This window comes from Entelurus aequoreus, linkage group LG11 (assembly GCF_033978785.1).
Source record: "Entelurus aequoreus isolate RoL-2023_Sb linkage group LG11, RoL_Eaeq_v1.1, whole genome shotgun sequence".
NCBI lineage: Eukaryota > Metazoa > Chordata > Actinopteri > Syngnathiformes > Syngnathidae > Entelurus > Entelurus aequoreus.
The window spans coordinates 22,148,003-22,167,313 of NC_084741.1; the positions used below are offsets into that span (position 1 = coordinate 22,148,003).

The window sequence follows — 19,311 nt, forward strand, 5'->3', positions numbered from 1 at the left end:
AGTTAATGCTAGATCAGTGGTTCTTAACCTGGGTTCGATCGAACCCTAGGGGTTCGGCGGAGGTCAGGACACACCCGACTCATCGTGTAAATACCAACTTCTCCCTATCGGCGTACTACGGATACGGCAGCAGCTGACTGATTTGCAGGTGTGTAATTTGTTGTGAGTTTATGCACTGTGTTGGTTTTGTTCTTTGAACAAGGTGATGTTCATGCACGCTTCATTTTATGCACCAGTAAATAAAACATGGTATCACTTTAGTATGGGGAACATATTCACCATTAATTAGTTGTTTGTTAACATGCAAATTAGTAACATATTGGCTCTTAAGTAGTCATTATTAAGTACTTATTTATGCCTTATTCGGCATGGCCTTATTATAACCCTGACCCTCTAACCCTGACCCTAAACCTAACCAAATAACTCTAAATTAAGTCTTTATTACTTAGAATATGTTCCCCTAGTGTCCAAATAACTCTAAATCAAGTATTTGTTACTTAGAATATGTTCCCTAGTGTCCAAAAAACTTTAAATTAAGTCTTTGTTACTTAGAATATGTTCACCATACTAAAGTGTTACCAAAAACATAATTTTTTTAAATTTATTTTTCACTAAAGAAGGGTTCGGTGAATGCGCATATGAAACTGGTGGGGTCCGGTACCTCCAACAAGGTTAAGAACCACTGTTCTAGATTATAAATAATGCCTCTCACCTGGATAGTAGAAGGTTGCGGACATAAACCGAGACTTTGACATCCAACTTAGATCCAAACATGGCGAGAAAGAAACAACACTTTTTTTTTTACCCTTTAAAGAATTATAATTATAAACATCCCATCAGTCGGCATTCGTTGTGAGAGCAGACATTGCACAGTAAATGATTGTTTTATTATGTTGTAAGTTTATATATCTTGTTCAGCAGTTAGCAATACTGCTACATGATGCTCAGTGTTTGTTGTTGAAGGTAAAAGCAAATGTAATTAGTCTGTGAAATTAACATGCCGCCGTAAGCTTAAATTGAGCAAAATTCGTAGATGTCACATGTTATTATGAATTGGCCTGTTACTTTATTACATATATACAAACAGCATGTACATAAAACAATGATTGAGGCTTTTAGATGCTTTTTAGAGCGCCTTATAGGCGGAATAGAGCGACTCACCTTGGCTCAATGGTTAGCTGACTTTGGCTAGCGTTTATTTACGATTTAGAATGCATTAAAAAAAGAAAAATGTGTTCTTGTCTTACATGAAGTATGTGAATGATAGACAAAATTCCCCTTTAACAGTATATTTAAAGTGATAATTACTCGTCAAAAGGAGGCAGAATAGAATAGCTAAAGGTTTTGAAATAGACTTAATCCACAGATTTTCGGCAGGGGATGGCTTACTGCTAGCTTACAAGTTAACTCTTTCAGGCGTCTGCCACACGCACACACGGGAAAAGAAAAGAAAATCAATTTCGGCAGAATGTGTACTCTCGAAATGGAATTGTTTGATGGCCTAACCTTTTAAGCTTCAAAGGGTCCACCATGTTTGGGGTCTTTCTTGACAGAACGTGTTCTGACACAGCACGACATAAATAGTTTAGCTTTGCAGTGTGCTCCCTAACTTCCACAACAACAACTATAAATCTATTAGGAGAGCAAAGATTTACCCAAAAGTTCAGGAAACTTCGGCACACGTGAAAGACCTTCAAGTACAGACATACTGTCGTTATATAATCAAACAGGTTAGTCACTCCAGTAGATACATTATTACATAAATACTGCACCATACACGCCTAACAAGCCTAAAATGATCCACGACACAGATACACATACAGGCGGTCCTTGTTTTATGACGTTTCGTGGTTACATTTTTGCCTCATTCCTGTGAGAATCCTGCACGTGACTGAAGCATCAAGGAGTGGGACTATCCAGGACTAGCTGCAGTGGGCTCAAACAACCAGCAGGTAGCATCTGTGAGCAGATAATACTGCATCATCTCCCTTTCGGACTTGTCAGCGCTTCACGTGGAGGACTTGCCATTCATCACGCAATCTTCCCTCATGCTTTGGGTGAGGAATGAGGCAAAAACTATTCCAGAACCACTGCATTATACATTTAATAACCTGCTTTGAAAATGTCTTATTATTATTTATCTACCAATTAATAATACAGTATATTGCGAGAATCAGTTTGAATTAAGAATCGAGTCTGGATTGAACCATCACCCTAAGAATTGGAATAAACTGAATTGTGAGTTATTAGAACTATTGTACAAAAAGAAAAAGAGAAAAACAATTAAATGAGTGTGGGGTAAGAATACATAGTATTTTTTTTTCTTTTCAGTTCACTTTTTTTCCCTTTATTATGTTTCAATTGTGAAGCAGACTCCTGCAGCACGATTTTGCCCAAAATTGAAATCCTAAAAGCTACATTTTTGGTAAAAAACTAAGTAACATATATTTAAAAACACATCTTAGTGGCTTTAAGAAGGGACTAAAAACCCACCTTTTTAGCACAGCTTTTATCTCATTTCTCTGCCTTCTTGTTTTTAAATACACTGCTTGCCTATCTGTTTTTTCCAGTGCTTTCATGCTTTTATTTCTATTTTTCATCAATGTTTCTGTTTTATCTAATGTTTATCTAGTGCAGAGGTGGGCAATTAATTTTTACCGGGGGCCGCATGAGCAACCCGAGCACTGCTGGAGGGCCACACCGACAATATTTCAATTAAATTTTGCTCAAATTATTTTTTGATATACCGTAAGATAAATAATAATGATAATAATATTTTCATTTAACCTAACTTATCTTTATACAAAAGCAGATGGCTTTTGATGGTTTTATTTTTTAACACTTTCTTACACAACACTTCCTGATGTATAATACAATGCAAAAATGTCAATTTCTGTCACTTTATCCTGCATCCTCTTTGTTGTGAACGTAGCACGCCTGCAAGGTGATTGGCGAAGAAGGAGGAAGCGTTGCTGTTGCGGAAATGAGGAGTGAGGATAGACGTGCGTGTGAAAAAAATGAGATAAGTTGAGCTGTGTTAGTATAGGTTGCTCAATAAAAGTTTAAAAAGAGCGTCAGACTTGGTGTGCCCTTCTTCTGGATTCTACAATTGGTGTCAGAAGTGGGATGAAATGTCTCCCAGTTTGCCTTGCCATCAAACCTGGGAGTGTTCATTGAGGGCGTAATTCCCCTAAGCCAAGCAGCGTGCGCTGCACCTGTAGACGCTTCCTCTCTCCTTCCTCCCTCTCTCTCTCTCTCTCTCCTGTGACGCTGCCTCTCTCCTTCCTCCCTCTCTCTCTCTCTCTCTCTTTGCGGCGAGCTCCTCACGTCCGGGATTCACACAGACATCTGCAGTCGCTGCCGCGGCAATGTACTTCCCCTCCTGTTCCATCTTGACAAAGTCGCCAGGAAACATCGTGGCACGTACCTCCCGATGACGTAGCAGGCTGAGCACACAAGCAGCGGCAGTATGCACAAAGTTTTACTTATGATACCAAATGTAGCGTCCAAAAGAAGTACACACCAAGTCTGATGCTCTTTTTAAACTTTTATTGAGCAACCACAGCTCAACTTATCTCGTTCCTTCCACACGCACGTCCATCCTCACTCCTCATTTCCGCAACTAAAGAACACAACATCAACTTCAGCAGGTCGTTACACTATATTCTTTAAACACAGCAACCTGTGCAGTCCATGTCTTGTTGAAAACACGCCATTCGTCATCAACTTTTCTTTTTTTAGCGTCTCGGGGATAACCGGGCATCACTTGTCGCTGTGCACCTTCACTCACAGGTTACACACGGACATACGCACATAAATAACACTTTTCAAAACAAAAGCAGCACAGTTGTATTGCGCGCACGACATAGATGTATTTTTAAATTTATTTTGTAATTTGTGATTGCAGTTGTTCACATTCACTCACGGTCGCGCACGCGCATACGTCCACACGGAAGTAATACAAATAACGCTTTTCAAAACAAAAGCAGCACCGTTGTATTGCACACTCAAAATAGATACTTTTTAAAATGTATTTTGTAATTTATGATTGGCCTCACGCGGGCCGGACAGGGACGTACAAAGGGCCGGATGTAACCCGCGGGCCGCAGAATGCCCAGGTCTGATCTAGTGTGTGTCATGATTTCATTTCTATTTACATTTTTTATTATATATTCTAACTTTCTATTTTTAAAAAAAAAAATTTATACTTTGTAGCACTTCGAGATTTTAACAAATGTAAAGTGCCTTAAAAATGTAATTCATTATTATTTATTATTATTATGCGTTATTAGTAGGGCTGTCAAAGTCAACGCAAAAACGAGTTAAAGCTAAATTCCTGTAATGACACTTTTTTTTTGGATGCGCAAATAATGTGTGCACTGTGCAGTATGTTTGTGTGGTTGTGTGTGTCTGTACAAGTGTGTTTGTCCATTTTGTGTTTAGCTGCGTAAGCATAATGTTTAATACACAAACATTTGCTAGAGCAAAGAAAGTGTCCAGTCCCATGCTGATAGAATATTAATTATTATTAAAGGGTAAAACGCTTCTTTCTATTTGTGATTAATCGCGATTAATTATGAGTTAACAGACGAAATGGGCTTAATCACATGTAAATATTTTATTTGTTTGACAGCCCTCGTTAATAGTATCAATATTTAATCTTTTTCTCCTTGATTTGGTTTTTTGCTTGTTTGATATCAACAATGAGTCCATAAAAAAAACTGCATTCCACTTTGAACCTCACTAGTTTATATATTTTACCAAGAAAGAGAAGTGATGCCATCCATCCATCCATCCATCTTCTTCCGCTTATCCGAGGTCGGGTCGCGGGGGCAGCAGCTTAAGCAGGGAAGCCCAGACTTCCCTCTCCCCAGCCACTTTGTCCAGCTCCTCCCGGGGGATCCCGAGGCGTTCCCAGGCAAGCCGGGAGACATAGTCTTCCCAACGTGTCCTGGGTCTTCCCTGTGGCCTCCTACCGGTCGGACGTGCCCTAAACACCTCCCTAGGGAGGCGTTCGGGTGGCATCCTGACCAGATGCCCGAACCACCTTATCTGGCTCCTCTCGATGTGGAGGAGCAGCGGCTTTACTTTGAGCTCCCCCCGGATGGCAGAGCTTCTCACCCTATCTCTAAAGGAGAGCCCCGCCACCCGGCGGAGGAAACTCATTTCGGCCGCTTGTACCCGTGATCTTGTCCTTTCGGTCATAACCCAAAGCTCATGACCATAGGTGAGGATGGGAACGTAGATCGACCGGTAAATTGAGAGCTTTGCCTTCCGGCTCAGCTCCTTCTTCACCACAACGGATCGATACAGCGTCCGCATTACTGAAGACGCCGCACCGATCCGCCTGTCGATCTCACGATCCACTCTTCCCTCACTCTTGAACAAGACTCCGAGGTACTTGAACTCCTCCACTTGGGGCAGGGTCTCCTCCGCAACCCGGAGATGGCACTCCACTCTTTTCCGGGCGAGAACCATGGATTCGGACTTGGAGGTGCTGATTCTCATCCCAGTCGCTTCACACTCAGCTGCGAACCGATCCAGCGAGAGCTGAAGATCCTGGCCAGATGAAGCCATCAGGACCACATCATCTGCAAAAAGCAGAGACCTAATCCTTCAGCCACCAAACCAGATCCCCTCAACGCCTTGACTGCGCCTAGAAACTCTGTCCATAAAAGTTATGAACAGAATCGGTGACAAAGGGCAGCCTTGGCGGAGTCCAACCCTCACTGGAAACGTGTCCGACTTACTGCCGGCAATGCGGACCAAACTCTGACACTGATCATACAGGGAGCGGACCGCCACAATCAGACAGTCCGATCCCCCATACTCTCTGAGCACTCCCCACAGGACTTCCTGAGGGACACGGTCGAATGCCTTCTCCAAGTCCACAAAACACATGTAGACTGGTTGGGCAAACTCCCATGCACCCTCAAGGACCCTGCCGAGAGTATAGAGCTGGTCCACAGTTCCACGACCAGGACGAAAACCACACTGTTCCTCCTGAATCCGAGGTTCGACTATCCGGCGTAGCCTCCTCTCCAGCACACCTGAATAGACCTTACCGGGAAGGCTGAGGAGTGTGATCCCAAGATAGTTAGAACACACCCTCCGGTTCCCCTTCTTAAAGAGAGGAACCACCACCCCGGTCTGCCAATCCAGAGGTACCGCCCCCGATGTCCACGCGATGTTGCAGAGTCTTGTCAACCAAGACAGCCCCACAGCATCCAGAGCCTTAAGGAACTCGGGGCGCATCTCATCCACCCCCGGGGCCTTGCCACCGAGGAGCTTTTTAACTACCTCAGCAACCTCAGCCCCAGAAATAGGAGAGCCCACCACAGATTCCCTAGGCACTGCGTCCTCATAGGAAGACGTGTTGGTGGGATAAAGGAGGTATTCGAAGTATTCCCTCCACCGATCCACAACATCCGCAGTCGAGGTCAGCAGAACACCATCCTCACCATACACGGTGTACACTGCTTCCCCTTCCTGAGGCGGCGGATGGTGGTCCAGAATCGCTTCGAAGCCGTCCGGAAGTCGTTTTCCATGGCATCCCCGAACTCCTCCCATGTCCGAGTTTTTGCCTCCGCGACCGCCGAAGCCGCACACCGCTTGGCCTGTCGGTACCTGTCCGCTGCCTCAGGAGTCCTATGAGCCAAAAGAACCCGATAGGACTCCTTCTTCAGCTTGACACCGCCGGTGTCCACCAACGGGTTCTAGGATTACCGCCACGACAGGCACCAACTACCTTGCGGCCACAGCTCCAATCAGCCGCCTCGACAATAGAGGCGCGGAACATGGTCCATTCGGACTCAATGTCCAGCACCTCCCTCGTGACATGTTCAAAGTTCTTCCGGAGGTGGGAATTGAAACTCTCTCTGACAGGAGACTCTGCCAGACGTTCCCAGCAAACCCTCACAATGCGTTTGGGCCTGCCAGGTCTGTCCGGTATCCTCCCCCACCATCGCAGCCAACTCACCACCAGGTGGTGATCGGTAGAAAGCTCCGCCCCTCTCTTCACCCGAGTGTCCAAAACATGAGGCCGCAAATCCGACGACACAACCACAAAGTCGATCATGGAACTGCGGCCTAGGGTGTCCTGGTGCCAAGTGCACATGTGGACACCCTTATGTATGAACATGGTGTTCGTTATGGACAATCTGTGACGGGCACAAAAGTCCAATAACAAAACACCGCTCGGGTTCAGATCCGGGCAGCCATTCTTCCCAATCACGCCTCTCCAGGTTTCACTGTCGCTGCCAACATGAGCGTTGAAGTCCCCCAGTAGAACGAGGGAATCACCCGGGGGAGCACTCTCAAGTACTCCCTTGAGTGAATCCAAAAAGGGTGGGTACTCTGAGCTGCGGTTTGGCGCATAAGCGCAAACCACAGTCAGGACCCGTTCCCCACCCGAAGGCGGAGGGAAGCTACCCTCTCGTCCACCGGGTTGAACTCCAACATGCAGGCTCTGAGCCGGGGGGAAACAAAAATTGCCACCCCAGCCCGTCGCTTCTCACTGCCGGCAACGCCAGAGTAGAAGAGAGTCCAGCCCCTCTCGAGAGAACTGGTTCCAGAGCCCTTGCTGTGCGTCGAAGTGAGTCCGACTATGTCTAGTCGGAACTTCTCCACCTCGCGCACTAGCTCAGGCTCCTTCCCCCCCAGCGAGGTGACGTTCCACGTCCCAAGAGCTAGCTTCTGTAGCCGAGGATCGGACCGCCAAGTGCCCTGCCTTCGGCTTCCGCCCAGCTCACATCGCACCCGACCTCTATGACCCCTGCTATGGGTGGTGAGCCCATTGGAGGGGGAACCCACGTTGCCTCTTCGGGCTGTGCCCGGCCGGGCCCCATGGGGACAGGCGCTCGCCATCGTGCCCCACCTCCGGGCCTGGCTCCAGAGGGGGGCCCCGGTGACCCGCGTCCGGGCGAGGGAAATCTGGGTCCATAGTTTTTATTTTTCATTGAGGTCTTCGAGCTGCTCTTTGTCTGATCCCTCACCTAGGACCAGTTTGTCTTGGGAGACCCTACCAGGGGGCATAAAGCCCCCGGACAACATAGCTCCTAGGATCATTGGGACACGCAAACTCCTCTACCACGGTACGGTGGCAGCTCAGAGAGGAGGAGAAGTGATGCCAAATGATTTAAAAGGGTCATATTATGATTTGATTTTCTACATTTAAAACACTTCCTTGTGGTCTACATAACATGTAACGGTTGATCTTTGGTCAAAATGTTGCATAGATTATGTTTTACAGACCGCTTTCTGATCGTCTCTTCAGGATGTTGTGGGCGGTATTATTTATGTGCCTGCGCTTCAACAGCATCTTCTCCCCGTCAGCCATGTTTTAACGCTTCCATACAAAGCCTGCTGACCAATGTTCCCTCTAATTTTTCATGAGTGTGAGCAAACGCAAAAACTCCCTGAGCATTCAGTGGAGCCCATGTGAGCAACATCAGACGTGCACACTGTGGCTACACCAGCAGCACACCTGTCCCAAACCTGACTAAATAACAAGTTTAATCTCCATCCATCCATCCATTTTCTACCGCTTGTCCCTTTCGGGGTTGCGGGGGGGTGCTGGAGCCTATCTCAGCTGCATTCGGGCGGAAGGCGGGGTACACCCTGGACAAGTCCCCACCTCATCGCAGGGCCAACACAGATAGACAGACAACATTCTCTTATCATTATAATCAAATGACAGCAGTCATTTCCATGAGGTTATTTTCTAATATAAGTGTTTAGGCCCACTTACAATGACAATAACAAAAAATATTGTTTTTCATGAACTGTGTACTTGTCTTGTTTGTCTGGGTCAGACATTGCATTTAGTTCCCATTAAAACATTCACATGTTGCACAATGAGATGTAAGCAGGGGATCATGTGTACATTCCTGCAACTTCCTGTTTGTAAAAAATATATTTTTATTAGTATTTATTTAATATACTAACAGCATTAAATGATTAATATTTATAAATTAGCATTCCTAATAAATGACATTAGAATAAGCACACATTTGATTGGTAAATCATAGTGTAACGACCTGGAATGACACCTTATGTGTGGTGTTGGAGTTGTCCGACTTTTTGTGTGGCTGTAAACGCATCACTGGCTAAGTGCCATATGTGCAAGTGAGAAAGAGCGAGCGGCTGCTGTTGATATAACAAAGTTGCTTTTGGTCTGGTTTGTACTGCAGAAAATGACCACTTTTGCTAGATATCTTTTTTTTTTACTAATGTTTTGGTGATGTGTTTATGGCCGACAATAAAGAGTTTTGCCCTGTAAAGTGATCGATGGAATTCATGTCCTCAAAGCGTCTCAACAGACTTCACAATATTTGAACAATGATGACGAAAACTGTTTTCTCTGTCGTGTCCGTGTGTCGAAAATTGTTATGCGCTTATTTTTCTATTTGATTTTGTGCGTGGCATAGATTTGCCGTGCGCAGAGGACGCTTGAGCAGTGCGCAATTGCACAGGCGCACACCTTAGAGGGAACGTTGCTACTGACATATACAAGTTAAAACTATGCGCTACTTTGTATTAGAAATTGCAACAGCGGAGGAAGCATGTGCATGTATGAGCCAGTATGCCCCACAACAAGAGGATAGAGAAAATAAGGAACTTATTAGAGTACAGTGCGTACTCCAATGGCGGACTCGCGCAAAGCACTTTGGGTTAATATCTACAATATATGGATATATCCGCTGACGTTACCAATGGCAAAAACGTCAACAATGGGGCACATTTCAAACGGCTTGTTTGAAAGAAGAAGAAGGAAGCCGAGATTGTTTTATAAATATTTTGGTTTTGATTAATAGACTCCCCTTTAAGAGTGCCTCTAAGCTGTGTCCTCTTAGCCCTTACGAAGTGATAAAGTTTAGGGTTGCTTATGGAGGGTTTTTTGCACCTGGTTGTGGTAATGCACACACCCAGGGCTTGCGGAGGCGGATCTCTGCTTGCTTTCGTGACATTTTGTGTTTGATTACCCAATAAATGCATGACACAAAACACCCTACTACACACTGTTTTTAACGCATGCCTCTCTTCAATAACTGTAGCGACAAGGTAGCCAAGTTGATTTCCTTTTTGTTAGAATAATTGTTTCTAAGTTATCACAAAATCTTTGTGTTACATTGAGTGCCCGGTGAGAAGCAAAAGCTGTCTTTGAACCTACCAAGAAGAAGGCTCGTAAAACTCCACTGTGTCGGCGGGGAAGCAACATGACGGTGTTCTGTTTTCTTTCATGTATTGTAATCAACAGAAATATATTGTTTTAACCCAAGGACTACAAAAGCGAAGAGGAAGCAGGACCAGACTCCCCTCCAGGCGACCTCTTTTTGAACCTCCTTTTTCAACTTTTTTACAATCCTCTTTTTGAACTGTTTTACGAGCCTCTTTTTGTAACTCTTTTACGACCTTTTCTGTGAACTGTTTACGACCTTTTCTTTTGAACTGTTGTAATCAAAGGCGATGGCTGTTTACGACCTCGTCCCTTAGAAGCAGCCGTTGTCATGTGGGGCAGAGAAAGTCCAAATAAAGGGGGGCAGGCGTACAATCTTTTGGCAGAGCGTGCTGAGACACTGTACAAGAGTACAGTGTGTCCAGGCGTCTCTCCTCAATTGAGTCCAAATTGAATTCTGTCTCTGTTTAATTCTTTGCTTCTTGTCTTGTTTAATAGATGTCATCAGTGTTTGAACCTGACACTTTTGCTACGTCTTAATCCCTGGCAAAAACAAGTGTGAAACGTGGCCACAGTTCTATTACTATTTGGGGGTGTCATATGTCCACTCTGCGTGGACCTAGTTGTAGCTTGAATTCTAGCAGAGATGAATATCAATAGAGATTTTCCTTTTTTTTAAACATCGTCATAATTTATTGATTGGATTACGGTTTAAAATCAATTGTGCAGCCCAGCAGGGTGTCAAATAAACGGAGAGAAGTGTAATTAAATATAAGTGTGGAAATCAATGATGGCTGCATTCTCAGTCGTAGAGAGCGTCGTGAAGGATAAAGATCTCAGAACAGTGTGACCGTTCATTTAGCCTAATTTAGCTTCAAGTCCCAGCATGAAACTACGACTCCACCTACATTGCTCTTGTAGGAACAGAACTCGTTCGTAGCCCGAGGACCGCCTGTATTTTGGAGCTGTAAATGTGCTATGAAATATATTTGGTTCACACAGCTAGCTAGAGGTTTGAAAGAGCTACTACTCAGCTTCAGTTACCCTCCATCACTGTGATCCAGGCCACCACCATGGCAGTGACTGCGAGCGAGGACACACAACCAACAGGAAGTAGGCGATGAGACGTCAACAGAAATAACAAGTAGCACAAAAAAAAGATACAGGACAGGACCAGGCCAAGACCTCCCACTCACCTTCTCCTGCGTTGTAGGCCAGAATGGAGCGAGTCCTCATCTGCTTGCCCTCGATGGTTTTACTGGAGCAGGTCTGAGAGCAGGTGGACCAGGTTGTCCAGTCGCTGAGCACGCAGTCCCTGGAGCAAGGCACCTCACAGACCACGGGCTCCTGAGGCGGTGTGGACGAGCACAGACTTTTGTCCACCTCTTCCCCTGAGGACAGCAATTAAGACAGGATAGAGTTGTGCTTATTGTTCCAAGGAGAGCAACAATGTTCTCTCGATATTGATCAGTTATAAAGATGATCAGGATCATACTTGCCAACCTTGAGACCTCCAATATCGGGAGGTGGGGGGTAGGGGGTGGGGGGTGGGTCTTGGTTGGGGTGGGGGGGGTGGTTGGGGGCGTGGTTATTTACAGCTAGAATTCACCAACTCGAGTATTTCATACATATATATATATATATATATATATATATATATATATATATATATATATATATATATATATATATATATATATATATGTATGAAATACTTGATTTTCAGTTAATTCTAGCTATATATATATATATATATATATATATATATACACTACCGTTCAAAAGTTTGGGGTCACCCAAACAATTTTGTGGAATAGCCTTCATTTCTAAGAACAAGAATAGACAGTCGAGTTTCAGATGACAGTTCTCTTTTTCTGGCCATTTTGAGCGTTTAATTGACCCCACAAATGTGATGCTCCAGAAACTCAATCTGCTCAAAGGAAGGTCAGTTTTGTAGCTTCTGTAACGAGCTAAACTGTTTTCAGATGTGTGAACATGATTGCACAAGGGTTTTCTAATCATCAATTAGCCTTCTGAGCCAATGAGCAAACACATTGTACCATTACAACACTGGAGTGATAGTTGCTGGAAATGGGCCTCTATACACCTATGTAGATATTGAACCAAAAACCAGACATTTGCAGCTAGAATAGTCATTTACCACATTAGCAATGTATAGAGTGTATTTCTTTAAAGTTAAGACTAGTTTAAAGTTATCTTCATTGAAAAGTACAGTGCTTTTCCTTCAAAAATACGGACATTTCAATGTGACCCCAAACTTTTGAACGGTAGTGTATATATATATATATATATATATATATATATATATATATATATATATATATATATATATATATATATATATATATATATATATATATATTTATTTTATTTACATAGAAAAAAAATAAAAATACTTGAATTTCAGTGTTCCGGTGGCTATCCTTTAGATGGCAGTATTGTCCTGTTTAACTTCTCCGTTCATGATGAGTATATCATTTCGGCCACCGTGTTCAATGGAGAAGTCTGTAATGTTATGTTATGTTATGTTATGACGTCATTGGGCAGGCAAGCTGTTTATATTGTGGGAAAGCGGACGTGAGAACAGGCTTTCCCCACTCAGTCTCAGGTCCGCATTGAGCTGGAGGGGGCGTGGCCTCCAGCTCCGGCTGAATACCGGGAGTTTGTCGGGAGAAAATCTCTGCCGGGAGGTTGTCGGGAGAGGCGCTGAATACCGGGATTCTCCCGCTAAAAACGGGAGAGTTGGCAAGTATGATCAGGATTGAAAACATAATCCATCTTGGGGATTTTGCAGATGGTCTTAGAGGTTTATTTAATGTAAATCAATATTTTTATATATCAGTACAGGCCAAAAGTTTGGACACACCTTCTCATTTCAATGTGTTTTCTTTATTTTCATGACTATTTACATTGTAGATTATCATTGAAGGCATTAAAAGTATGACACCTGTGAAGTGAAAACCCTTTCAGATGACTATCTCTTGAAGCTCATGGAGAGAATGCCAAGAGTGTGCAAAACAGTAATCAGATCAAAGGGTGGCTATTTGGAAGAAACTAGAATATAAAACATGTTTTCAGTTATTTCACCTTTTTTTGTTAAGTACATAACTCCACATGTGTTCATTCATAGTTTTGATGCCTTCAGTGACAATCTACAATGTAAATAGTAATGAAAATAAAGAAAATGCATTGAATGAGAAGGTGTGTCCAAACTTTTAACCTGTACTGTATATACAGTCGCGATCAAAAGTTTACATACACTTGTAAAGAACATAATGTCATGGCTGTCTTGAGTTTCCAATACTTTCTACAACTCTTATTTTTTTGTGATAGAGTGATTGGAGCACATACTTGTTGGTCACAAAAAACATTCATGAAGTTTGGTTCTTTTATGAATTTATTATGGGTCTACTGAAAATGTGACCAAATCTGCTGGGTCAAAAGTACACATACAGCAATGTTAATATTTGGTTACATGTGCCTTTGCAAGTTTCACTGCAATAAGGCGCTTTTGGTAGCCATCCACAAGCTTCTGCTTGAATTTTTGACCACTAATCTTGACAAAATTGGTGCAGTTCAGCTAAATGTGTTGGTTTTCTGACATGGACTTGTTTCTTCAGCATTGTCCACACGTTTAAGTCAGGACTTTGGGAAGGCCATTTTAAAACCTTAATTCTAGCCTGATTTAGCCATTCCTTTACCACTTTTGATGTGTGTTTGGGGTCATTGTCCTGTTGGAACACCCAACTGCGCCCAAGACCCAACCTCCGGGCTGATGATTTTAGGTTGTCCTGAAGAATTTGGAGGTAATCCTCCTTTTTCATTGTCCCATTTAAAGCACCAGTTCCATTGGCAGCAAAACAGGCCCAGAGCATAATACTACCACCACCATGCTTGACGGGAGGATTGGTGTTCCTGGGATTAAAGGCCTCACTTTTTCTCCTCCAAACATATTGCTGGGTATTGTGGCCAAACAGCTCCATTTTTGTTCCATCTGACCACAGAACTTTCCTGCAGAAGGTCTTATCTTTGTCCATGTGATGTCAGATGAAAGACAATTTTTAAATTGTAAAAATGAATCCATGCTACCACGTTAGCTAGCGTTAGCGAGCCGGCTACGAGCCACCTATATTATATTTTTGTTAATTTCCTGTTAATAGCTGCTTACTTTCTGCTGTAACGTGCTTCCACCTACACTTATTTCTTGGGGTATTTCAAGCTCGCTTAGCGATTAGCACTCCTTGTCTGCTTCCGCTTGTTCTTACTAAACGTGTAACATGCTTATGTAGTTTAGTCTTTATTTGAAGGGACAATGCACAGAAACATTAAGCTCAAAGACAGATATGTTCTGCACCAGATTATAGCTAAATAGCTCATTTCCGTCTGCAGTCCCTGGCTACCTAAATTAAAAAGATACAAAAAACATGCAATAAAATTATAACAATAAAATTATACCATAGCACAGACCTGGGCATTCTGCGGCCTGCGGGCCGCATCCGGCCCTTTGTACGTCCCTGTCCGGCCCGCGTGAGGCCAATTATAAATTACAAAATACATTTTAAAAAGTATCTATTTCGAGTGTGCAATACAACGGTGCTGCTTTTGTTTTGAAAAGCGTTATTTGTATTACTTCCATGTGGACGTATGCTCGTGCGCGCAGCGGCAATCACAAATACAAAACAAATTTAAAAAAACATCTTTGTCGTGCGTGCAATACAACTGTGCTGCTTTTATTTTGAAAAGTGTTACTGTATATGTGCGTATGTCCTGTGAGGGAAGGCGCACAGCGACATGCCCGGTTATCCCCGAGACGCTAAAAAGAGAAAAGTTGATGACGAATGGCGTGTTTTAAAAAAGACATGGACTGCCAAGTAAAGGTAAAGCCGTGTGCTTAATTTGTGGTACACACGTTGCTGTGTTTAAAGAATATAGTGTAACGACCTGCTGAAGTAGATGTTGTCTTCTTGAGTTGCGTAAATGAGAAGTGAGGAGACGTGCGTGTGGAAGGAACGAGATATGTTGAGCTGTGTTAGTATAGCTTGCTCAATAAAAGTTTAAAAATTGCGTCAGACTTGGTGTGCACTTCTTCTGGACGCTACAATTGATGTCAGAAGTAAAACTTTGCGCATACTGCGCTGCTTGTGTGCTACGTCATCGGGAGGTACGTGCCACGTGAGGAGCTCGCTGCAAAGAGAGAGAGAGAGAGAGACTGAGAGAAAGAGAGAGAGAGGCAGCGTTTACAGGTGCAGCCACGCTGCTTTCCACGGGGGGAATTCCGCCCTCAATGAAGACTCCCAGGTTTGATGGCAAGGCGAACTGAGAGGCATTTCATCCCACTTGTGACATCAATTGTAGCGTCCAGAAGAAGTGCACACCAAGTCTGATGCTCTTTTTAAACTTTTATTGAGCATGCTATACTAACACAGCTCAACTTATCTCGTTCTTTCCAAAAGGAAAACCAACCCTCACTCCTCATTTCCGCAACAGCAACGCTTCCTCCTTCTTCACCAATCACCTTACAGGCGTGCTACGTTCACAACAAAGAGGATGCAGGATGAAGTGACAGAAATTGAAATTTTTGTATTGTAATATACATCAGGAAGTGTTGTGTAAGAAAGTGTTAAAAATAAAACCATCAAAAGCCATCTGCTTTTGTATAAAGATAAGTTAGGTTAAATGAAAATATTATTATTATCTATCTTACGGTATATCAAAAATAATTTGTGCAAAATTTAATTGAAATATTGCAGTGTTCGGGTTGCTCATGCGGCCCCCGGTAAAAATTAATTGCCCACCCCTGCCATAGCATGTAATGAAATCAAGAAAAGTCATAAAATGTCCTCTCATTGACACATACTTATCCATTACAGGTGGTAGAGGTGAACGGCACCGTGTCCCCCCCCCCCCCCCAGTAAGCTGTGGAGTCCCCCAAGGCAGTATATTAGGGCCTTTACTGTTCCTAATATACGTAAACGACATGTTATCAGCATGCGACTGTGAATTGTTCCTGTTTGCGGATGACTCGGCCCTGCTGGTATCCGGCAAGGACAAGTCACAGGTGGAAAAAATCCTCAGTGCTGAACTACGTAGTATTTGCACCTGGCTCGCTGAAAATAAACTATCCATACACTTGGGTAAAACGGAATCCATCCTATTTGGGTCCCAAATCAACCTTAAGAAAGTCAGTGACTTCACTATAAAAGTGGGTGACATTGTTATCACCAGGAAAGATGAGGTCACCTACCTAGGTTCCATTCTAGAGGCTAATCTTTCCTGTGATAACATGGCAACCAAGGTAATCAGAAAGGTCAACCAACGTAGAGATTTCTCTACAGAATCTCCTCTCTGGTCAACAAAAGCACCTTGAAGATTCTAGCGGGAACTCTCGTTCAATCCTTTTTCGATTACGCTTGCACCTCCAAAACCCTCAAATCTAGACTCCAAATATCCCAGAACAAGCTAGTCAGGTTACTTCTAGACCTCCACCCCAGATAACACCTCACTCCTGCCCACTTCTCCAAAGTGGGCTGGCTCAGGGTGGAGGACAGAGTAAAACAACTTGCACTGAGCCTAGTCTATAAAATCCGCTACACCTCCCTGATACCGAAGTACATGTCAAACTACTTCCATAACGTAAATAACCGCCATAACCACAACACCAGGGGGAGCTCCACAAACCACGTTAAACCCAGATTCCGATCTAACAAAGGTCTTATTTCATTCTCTTTCTATGCCACATGAATATGGAATGCACTCCCAACAGGTGTAAAAGAAAGTGTATCTCTATCCTCCTTCAAAACCGCAATAAAAGAACACCTCCAGGCAGCTACAACCCTTGACTAACACCCTCCCTTCCACATCCCCGGATTGTAAATAATCAAATGTAAATAATCAAATGTATATACTTGTTCTTATGCTTTCTGAGCTCACTATGTTCACTGCTCGCTGTACATATCCTACCAAGTCAGACCTACACTGTTTCAATGCCCACTTCTCTGAAGATGCAATTGTTGATGACTGAAGTGCTGATATCAACCAAACCTAACCCCCGGGCCCCAACCCCCTCCACGTCCCACCCCCTGGTTTGATAAATAATGTAAATAATTCAATGTATATACTCTGCTGATTAAATTGTGTGACGACTGTATTATGCTGATAGTATATATTTGTACCATGAATTGATTAACGTGGACCCCGACTTAAACAAGTTGAAAAACTTATTCGGGTGTTACCATTTAGTGGTCAATTGTACGGAATATGTACTGTACTGTGCAATCTACTAATAAACGTTTCAATCAATCAATCAAAAATACAACCACACCTCATTTACATCATCACACATACACAATACATGCTCTTGTTCACATCTGTCATCATTTGTAAAAAAACAACCATGATTTTAACAGACATACCTCACAGCTTACAACATTTGTTCATGCATAAATATAATACACCGAGTGATAATATACCTGTAAGGAATGCAGTTTATTTGCCGCAATGATGGCTGATAATTATTAACTTGGGGGAGCGGCTGCACACTGTGTATGCACACAGTTAGCTGTGAGCCTCCATCAACCACAGGGGATTATTTGCTTTTGTGATCGGCGGATCAGATACTTCTTCACAGAAATCGGCGATACCAATTGGTGTCCGATCGATCAGCGCATCCCTAATCACACGGCTTCAAAAAAAATGTCCGTGTTCGGCAACATAAATGACTTGAACTTTCAGTGACGTTTGATCCAACGTGCTTGGACAGAAATAATTTAAAACACTTCATGTGTGTCCAGCATATTGACACGACAGCTGTTTTGGTGGAGCAGGTTCATGTAGATCTTTTTTTCATATGGATGCACTCTCCACACTTGAGTGGCACTGAATGAGGGAAATGACTCAAATTCATGTGGGATTTACTCTGCAACCTATGAATTATTAATAGTGCTGCCACAGGAGCAGCCAGAACTGGATCATGGCAAGTCAGCATGTGCGGATTCCTCCGCTCGGGAATTGGCAGAGGCAATCAATTTTATTTAAAATGTTTAATGAGCAAGAATTTCCCCAATTTGGTTCAACTGATTTTCAAAATAAGGGTGTTTCATTAAATACACCACTTTTTCCCCCGCACAATCTAACAGGTCCGAAAAGGCAGAGTTTAAAAAAATCCTATCTCTTCTTAGATTTTTAGCAATTACTAATAATGTGCTGAATGTGCACACCAGGTTAGATTAGTGATATTTGATGCTTTTAATCATCGACACGTTTATGCTCCATCACAACCTCTTGAAGCAAAGGAGACTAAAATGTAAACATATGGTAGGCAAGTCTGGACCATTTTTAAACCAAAACAATACACATTTGTTGTAAATATTAGGGGTGTTTATGTCATAACGAGGGTTTTTTCGCAGCTTACTGCGAGGATTGTTCTCCCGGGATGCAAACTGACTTTTCCAGACCAGGGTAGCAGGTAGGAACATATTTAATTCCCAAAACTCAAAAGGGTACCAAAAAATGGAAAACAACCCGAAGGCGAGCGTGCCTAACGCATGCGAAAGCTAAGGCAAAAAACTTAGGACATGAAACATGAAACTAAAGACATGAAAACCTCACTAAACTGTGGCTTGTAACAAATCGCATGAACTATGGAAAAAGACATGGAACAAGCAGCATGAACTAAGTAATCGCATGACACAAGCATGAAAAGAGCAATGTCGCCAGACCGACTAACTGGCAACGAATAAATAAATAAAATAAAATTTCCCCCATGTCCCTTTAGGGGCTCCGTTCCTATGATTTCAAAGCAAGGTAAACTGTAAAAATGACAATAGACATTACGGTAAAATTGATGCGGTTTTTTACAGCATAGTACTGTAAACTGAAAAACTATCCATGCTTTTTTACAGCAAAATTCTGTCGCATGCGCTGCCAGTTGTTTTGTTGTTTTACTTTAAGATCTACGTTTGTTGTTTATGCGGTGTATTACTGTAAATGGGAAAAATGGTACCACTTTTTTCACAGTAAAAAACTGGCAGCTCAGTTGCCATAATTAAAAAAACAGTGGCACTGTTTTTCCATTCACGATAATACAGTATGCTGCAAAAAACACTGTATACTTT

At 42.9% G+C, this 19,311-nt stretch overlaps 1 protein-coding gene across 1 annotated transcript in view; it reads right to left on the bottom strand.

The window, feature by feature from the left end:
* Positions 1-19,311, bottom strand: part of thsd7ab (thrombospondin, type I, domain containing 7Ab) — a 621,850-nt gene that overhangs the window by 259,468 nt on the left and 343,071 nt on the right. The window contains exons 8-10 of the mRNA XM_062062699.1: positions 11,374-11,568; positions 11,222-11,260; positions 1,656-1,691 (exon numbers count right to left, since the gene is read on the bottom strand). Of these exons, the coding sequence (XP_061918683.1) occupies positions 1,656-1,691; positions 11,222-11,260; positions 11,374-11,568 (270 nt within the window). The remainder of the gene's footprint in view (positions 1-1,655; positions 1,692-11,221; positions 11,261-11,373; positions 11,569-19,311) is intronic.